General features: G+C 41.6%; 1 protein-coding gene across 6 annotated transcripts in view; it reads left to right on the top strand.

Annotated features, from left to right (window-relative positions):
- Positions 1-3,916, top strand: part of rgs12b (regulator of G protein signaling 12b) — a 45,455-nt gene extending 41,539 nt beyond the window's left edge. For 3 of the 6 annotated variants that reach the window (XM_046046912.1, XM_046046913.1, XM_046046914.1), the window contains exons 18-19: positions 1,352-1,523; positions 1,898-3,916. In XM_046046912.1, coding sequence (XP_045902868.1) covers positions 1,352-1,523; positions 1,898-2,496 — 771 coding nt within the window. In that variant the 3' untranslated portion in view covers positions 2,497-3,916. Of the gene's footprint in view, positions 1-311; positions 365-1,351; positions 1,524-1,897 lie in introns of all 6 variants that reach the window. The other 3 variants (XM_046046915.1, XM_046046918.1, XM_046046917.1) reach the window with 3 other exon arrangements.
- Positions 3,917-7,473: the final 3,557 nt, after the last annotated feature.

Raw genomic sequence — 7,473 nt, forward strand, 5'->3', positions numbered from 1 at the left:
GTGTGTGTGTTTGTGTGTTTGTGTGTGTTTGTCTGTGTGCGCGCGGTGCAGAGTGGGGAGTTGGAGCCATTAGATCTAGGTCTTCCTATATCCAACTTGGACGGGCTGCGAGTGGTATTAGATATAGCAGAACACACTCCTGGAAAAGGTAAGGAACACACACACATGCAGTTGCTGCCAATCATACATTTAACCTGGTGTCTCTCATTGACAAAATACTGAACAAAAATCTTGTTGTACTTTTATTGCTGTCTCAATTATTATCATGTTTGCATATGTATGTCTACATCTGCTCTATTTCCTTCATTCAGCAGACAAACAGAAAGTAGCAGTCCCCTCAACAAGCAGAAACCAACCAGCAACAGTAAGATCTCCTCCAGCTTACTCTTTCCCACTTTCTTCTTGCGCTGGAATGTTCCATAACCCACCAAATGTCTCCACTTCCTGGTTGATGATGTCACGCTACTAAGTGTCTCCTGCTGTCTTCAGTCACCCATGTCTGTTTGCAGTGTGTTAAAAATGTGCGCAGGTGTATGATGTGTGTCTCTATTTATGTGCACTGTTGCTGCGGGGCCGAGAGCCTCGTCACACTCAAGGTTCCTATTGTTCCATTACTGTGGTCTGCCTGTGGCCGAATGCATCATCAACTTTTCTCTCTGTTTGCTGGTTCTCTTTCTTTCATAACACACCCAGTGGCCAGGAGATAGTAGCCCAGCCTCGGAGAGCATTTGTTGGGTCTCAGAACCTCAAAAACTCCCTCTATTAACCTGGTGGTGGCAGTAGTACTTCAGATTGCTGTGTACGCTTCCTTATTATTATTGAGGTTTAATCTTATCGGTGACCATCTGAAATGGTCACGTATTGCTTTCTTGGTTGATTTGTTAAAAACAGGCTGTTTCCTACTTTGAAGGCAGTAGTGTGGCTTTAAGTAGTAGAAAGTTGGTCCTTCTGGTGTTGTGTTTGTACTGTTACCCTACATGAAGGTAATGGTTAGCAAACACAATGTTGGGCATTGTGTCTGAATAAAACAGCCCACCTGTCTTTTAATTAGAATTTATCAAAGGTATATGTTTTATATAGAAGTATTTTCACACGTCATTGATTATTAATTAAACATAACCAACACTTTCATTATTAAAATTATTTTGATCCCATTTAAATGTTCAGCGTCGTTGAAACTTGTGGCCCCTACCCCCCATCAAATTGTTGTCATTTTACAATTTGTCACCCTTCTCACCTTCAGTAGCACTACTGGTAGTCCCCACGTGTTGTCATTACTTGTGCCCGTACTTGCACCATTATGACTCACCAGGGCTCTAATGCCCCGCTCCGCTCTCCTTGTGGCCCCCAGGGAGAGGACAGGCCATCAGGGAAAGCCGGTTCAGCCCACCCCCATGGGGAAAATGGCAAGGCTGGGCCCAGCCCTGACACAGGCAGCCAGCCCTTACCCAACCACTCTGTCTCTCTCCATAAGGCTCCGGAGAAAAGAAAGCAGAAAAAGATTAATATAGACGAAGCTGAAGGTAAAGACTGGTCGACCTCCCTCTCTTTCTTTTGTTTCTGTAGCTTTGTTGCCGTGATCAAACTAACCCTTTTACCTGTCTGCAGGCAAATGCTTTCAAAGCTAGCAAGCTACATGTAGCACAGTCACCTCTGCTCACACTGAATGTAGCTTTGACTTGTCTGACTGATTAAGACTGCACACAACCTCTGCCGCATGTTTTCTGAATTACAAAAAATGTATTATATCAACATGTCATTTTGGGTGATTATTAATTTGTGTGCATGTGTGTCTCTGTGCATGTGCACATTCGTGTATGCGTGTGTGTATGCGTGCTTATGTGTGTCTGTACGGCTGTTTCTGTTTTCTTGTGTGTGTGTACGTGTGTGCCTGCAGAGTTCTTCAACCTCATATCCAAAGCTCAGAGCAAACGAGCAGACGACCAACGAGGCCTGCTAAACAAAAGCAACCTGCAGCTCCCAGACTTTCTGCGCCTGTCGCCAGTGGCAACCGATCAGGCTGCGCCTCCTCCCTATGAGCCCAGCTGCTCTACCCCGTTTTCCCGTGACCCCAACAACGGCAGCTTTCCTAGTAGCGGTCGCCGGGGCAATATGGCGAACAGCAATGACAAGGGAGGAGACGGTGCCCACTTGCTCAATGCGAGCCATCACTCCCAGAGCTTGGACTCTGCACTGGGCACTGGGAGTGGAGGGGGGAGAAAAGCCAGACCACCTCCTCCGTTTCCTGGCACAGTCTCCCCGATTCACCCATCCCAGGGTGCCCAGCGTTGTCTCCTCCAGGACTCTGTCAGGGGAGAATCTGTCCAGATGCTGGAGGAGGACACCCTGTCTGACCTGACTCTTGTGGGAGAGGGGGACATTAACAGCCCTAGCCTCAACTACGTCACTCCCTCAGCCCTACAGTGCAAACCCCATCCCCGATCCCAACAACTAACACAGGACGGTCGGCCTAGCTCAGGTACTGCCCCCGTGTGAACTCTTGAAACTTTTGAACTTTCACCTCTTCCTTCACCTGACTGCGAGCGGGACTGGAGACCCATTAAAGTCAATTCGAAGTTCTGTGTTGATCGCTCTTGGTCTGTGGCCAAATGGCCCAGAATGCATCCAGATCTCCTCCTTTAGTTTCATAAATCACTTTCTATTGTCTAATTAAAATGATGGACCATATAGTTTCAGACACAAATGTAAAATACAGTAAATACTGTAAAAGACTGAGCTTAGACTTCATCAAATGCAACAGAAATGAGTGTTAATTTAGTCAAACATTGGAGTTAGTGAGTTACATATAGTCATGTATGCACTGCCTTGTGGCCAGCATTTACTTAATAAGTCAGCAACAGCCACAAGATAAAATAGGTCTGACACATGTAGAGAGGAAAAATGGATGCATTAGGTTTGGACAGAACTTGTCTTGTTTCCTTGTGTGGTGTGTATCTGTGTGAACCTTGTTTTTCTGGAGACATAAGCTCGAGGACGAGCTCAGGATGACTTGGTGCCAAACTCCCTCCTCTATGCCCCAGTGTACAGAATCAATGCACTTTAGCCAATTACAAACAAGACTTTACACATCTTTAAACATTTTTAAATGTCCCTTTCCCTCTTTTTTTATGCTTTAACCTTTCAAAACGTCTGTTTCATGCTGCAGGTGGTGGAGCGGCAGCTAAGGCCAGAAAACCATTTGCTAACAATCACAAGTGGTATGCAGGCTACAGTACATTACTGCACTTCTAAGTGGACCATGTATTCTTTTCAACTTATTACATGCTTTTGAGCAAACTGCACAGCAGGCCCGACCCCATAAATACAAATATATGCTACAGTGCCATGAGTACATCTTGTGTTGCCTCCACTGTTCTTTCACCTCAGGCATTTCTCGTGTCATTCATGGAAACACAATATAGCAGACACATGCAATCCCACTCTCTAACCAAATGACTGACTGTACATGAGCAGTTTTCTCTGTCCCGTCTCCATTTTTTTTGTCTTTGCACTACATCACACAGCAGCATCTGTTTTTTACCACAGTCTAGCAATTCAACAGTGTTTCGAGTAGTCTTTCCCTGCAGGATTTTGGCTGGAGAAATTGGACTAACAAGTCAAAGCGTTTCACTTTTTAAAGGTTTTACTCTTATTTTATCCTTTAATTTTAATTTATCCCACATCCATTTCATTTTTTTGGTCTATCAGTTAAAAGTATTAATTTGTATATAGTCAACTTTGTGAAATCACAGTATAGCTGTAGTCATTGTTGAACTGCACTGCAGCAATGCTGTTTCTTCAGTTGTGTCACAATAGAAATTAATTCTCCTCTGTTCTGTTCAGTTGGCTGCACTGTCTGTAAATAGATCAAATAAATGTTTTAAAGGCTGAACTCTCCCTGCAGAGCCTCAAGTGAGCGGCCTCCTTTTTATTTCCTTAGACTTTCAATAATATCTGATTTATTCTGTTTGCCTCACTTCAATTGTTATGTGTGTGTGCCTCAAATTTGTCCTCAACACTTCTGTGCACAGAGGCACTGAGCTGGGATAATGTCGTTTTTCATCAAAGGTTTAAAGTATTTATTTGCATATTCAGATCCTGATTTTTAATGTTAAACATAATATTGTCTGGGTGGTGGACCTCAAAGGTAGTTTTACTTTACTTGAGCATTTCCATTTCCATTACTTTATACTTATATATACTATACTATACTCCACTGCATTTCAGAGGGAACTCTGAATGTTTTACTACACTACATTTATATGACAGCTGTATATATATATTAGTTATTTTGCAGGTTTTGAAAAAAACATATAAAATCTCATTAATTGTTACAATCCCATTAGTAATAATAATCCAATAATATAATACATCTTTCTGCTGCATAATGAGAGCTTTTACTTTACTAGTACTTCTGTACTTTTACTTGAGTAAGATTTTCAAATCCTGACTTTTACTTGTAATGGAGTAGTTTTATTTTGTATTGCTTTTACTTAAGTAAAGGATCTAAGTACTTCTTCCACCACATGGAATAGCCATCCTGACTAAAATTGGCATATCAGGTTATCAGACTCAAACTATCATTTATTTTTTCTTCTGTTTTTGACCTCTGACCATCGGACTCCATCTGTACAACTTCCCCTATTTATCTTACTTGATATTCCTCTCGTGTGTGTGTGTGTGTGTGTGTGTGTGTGTTTGTCTGCAGGATAGGGCTTTTGTTTCTGGGTACAAAGGCTTTTGGGGGGACTGGGCTATTAGCTATGCATGGGTTCCCCTCTGCTCAATGCCTTGTTAGGCAAGCTTTGTCACCCTGGGCTCTTTGGTAGCACAAACACAACTAGGTTCAGTTTTGTCCTTGTGCTCACACACACATACTTCACACATACATGCTCGCGCTCATGTACAAACACAGAGCGACTGCTTCTGTGCGTATCTTTTGCATCACATGATTATCTTTAGCGGTTTTCATTAGAATACTTCTTCAGTGTTATTTGTTGTGTTTGTGTTTCCTCCGCGATTGGCATGTGACAAAAGCAGCAACTGTATTTAACCGGTCCATATGATTAAGCAAAACATAGATAGAGATAAAATATCTTTGCCTGTTACATACATACACAGACACACACAAAAAAATAAGTTCCTGTCTGGCTGTAATGAATGAGTCTGTAGGATTTTTTAAAAGTGTAAACCAGAATGTCGGGAAAATAAGAAAGGACAAAATAATAATAATAATCTTTATTTGTAGAGCACTTTTCAAAAACAAGTTACAAAGTGCTTTAACAAGTGTAAAGACAATAATACCCGATATACAAAAGTATGAGTATCCATGAGGACAGCGGATTATCAAGTTGTTTCCTTTGTAGTATTATATATTTTTGTTGCTGTAATTTTATGGGAAAAATTTGTTCACAGAAGCTATAGTTAGTTAGTTAGTTATATGAATACAGTTTTGTATAACTGGTGTTATAAACTGGTGTTTCAATTCACTGGCTCTGGCCGGGACCATTGCCCATGTGCACTGGCCAACAAAACAATTGCCTCCCACTTTAGCTTCTTATATCAAATGGCCCCATCTGCTGGTGAGAGAAGGGATAAAACAATGGTGTACAGAGGACTAGAAGGAGGAAGACAGGGAAAGACAACACTTCTAAGCTGAGTTTGGGCAAACTGGATTGGTCTTTTATTCAGGGTTGGAAATTAACTCATTGAAAGTACTGTTGTTACTGAATTGACTACTGTTTTATTTGCTTTAGTGCACTTTAATTAATTCTACTTTCATTTGGAATATTCTGATTTTTTTTTTTTAGTCTACAGTTGCACTTGTATGGCCCAAACATTAAAGGCTCTGCACATTCACAGTTTTTCTCTCCAATAAAAATAGCAAAGGTGTAATTGGTCCCCAACCTGCATGGGCTTAGCACAACATAATGGACTCTGCACATACAGTAGGCATTCTCTATGGGCCCCTCCCTGCATCCATGGCTATTCATTCTTGTAACATTCTTTTCATCCCCCCCACAGTCCAGAGGTACAACAAAACTATCAAAAGAGTGAAAGACATGTCAATCAAGTGCGTCCACACAGTCCTTAGGAGCTACTCAGGAAACAAGTGGAAACATCTGTAGACCAAGCGTGTTTACGATCTTTAAGATGTTTCTCCATACCTCTTCTCTTGTAAAGCTAATCCTGAAACAGACTTGCCATTATGAGCCGTCTACAGCCATGCTAGATACTTTGAGCCAAATGCTCACATTAGCAAGCTAACTTGCTCACAATGACAATGCTAACATCCTGATGTTTAGCAGGTATAGCGTTTTATTGCATTCATAATCATGGTTTAGATTGATAGCATGCTAACAAATGCTAATTAGCAGTAAACAATGTGAGGCTGAGGGAAATATCCAAGTTGAGGGATCACCAAAGATATTACAATTTATGAACAATGGCTGAGTTTCCATTATTCCACTATTAACTTCACCTGTAATTTTCCTGCCTTTACAATTGTCTTCTGTGTTAAATGCCTGTCTAACTTTAACTATGAAACAAGAAAAAGTAATCTAAAAGAAAATGAAATGTAATGCGACATTTTCAGCAACAGGTTTAAAGTCAAAGTCACATAATTAGTAATAACATTGGAGCTGTGTGAGCAAAGAGAAAGCTGTCACCAAAATCTTTCTCTCAGCCAGTAGATGGCAGCAGTCTGTATTTAGATGTGGGGACAGTCTCTTCAGTCACACACATTCACACTGAGCACCATCTAACCCTCTTTCCCATGATGTCATAACCAACAGCCAGCATGGGAATATCTGTCACAGGCTCTCTGCTGCCACCCAGCTCTCTCTCTCTTTCTGTGTGTGTGTGTGTGTGTGTCCATGGTGTTGGAACAGGTGGCTATCTGCTGGTCATGGCTGTCAGAGTGTGATATTTCACTGAATTTGACAGAATGTGAATATTCTTCTTAATTTCACACTACGCATAAACATACAACATGCAATTTATTTTTTATTTCAACCCTTAGACTCCTTGGTCTTGACTCATTTTCTGTGAAGAACATGTAAAATAACACATTTACAATGACTTCACACTGTACACCCCCCCTAAATATTTGTATTACACATGTGGTGTTCGGGTCCCTCGGGTGCTTTGTCCCTTCACTCTGTCCACCACCTATGACCTGCTGTTAGTGTCTGTGTCTGTCTGTGTGTGTCTGTCTGTGAGTGAAAAAGTTTGTTTTATTTCTGCTTCTACTTTTCAGGCACAAGGTTGCAACATTGTTACATTTTAAGCACCTGACCGAGAACTTTCTGCTCCCGCATTGCCACACATTATACCCTCTGTCTTGCGGGAACCATTCTGTGTTTTTTCACTCTTTATCCCACCTGCAAATTCAGGGGCGATCACAGGGCCTTAGAGCTGATTTCTGAAGAGATCTTGCGAAGATAATGAAGAGCCTCCTCCTCCTCCTCCTCC

This window comes from Micropterus dolomieu, linkage group LG04 (genome assembly GCF_021292245.1).
Source record: "Micropterus dolomieu isolate WLL.071019.BEF.003 ecotype Adirondacks linkage group LG04, ASM2129224v1, whole genome shotgun sequence".
In the NCBI taxonomy this organism is placed as follows: Eukaryota; Metazoa; Chordata; class Actinopteri; order Centrarchiformes; family Centrarchidae; genus Micropterus; species Micropterus dolomieu.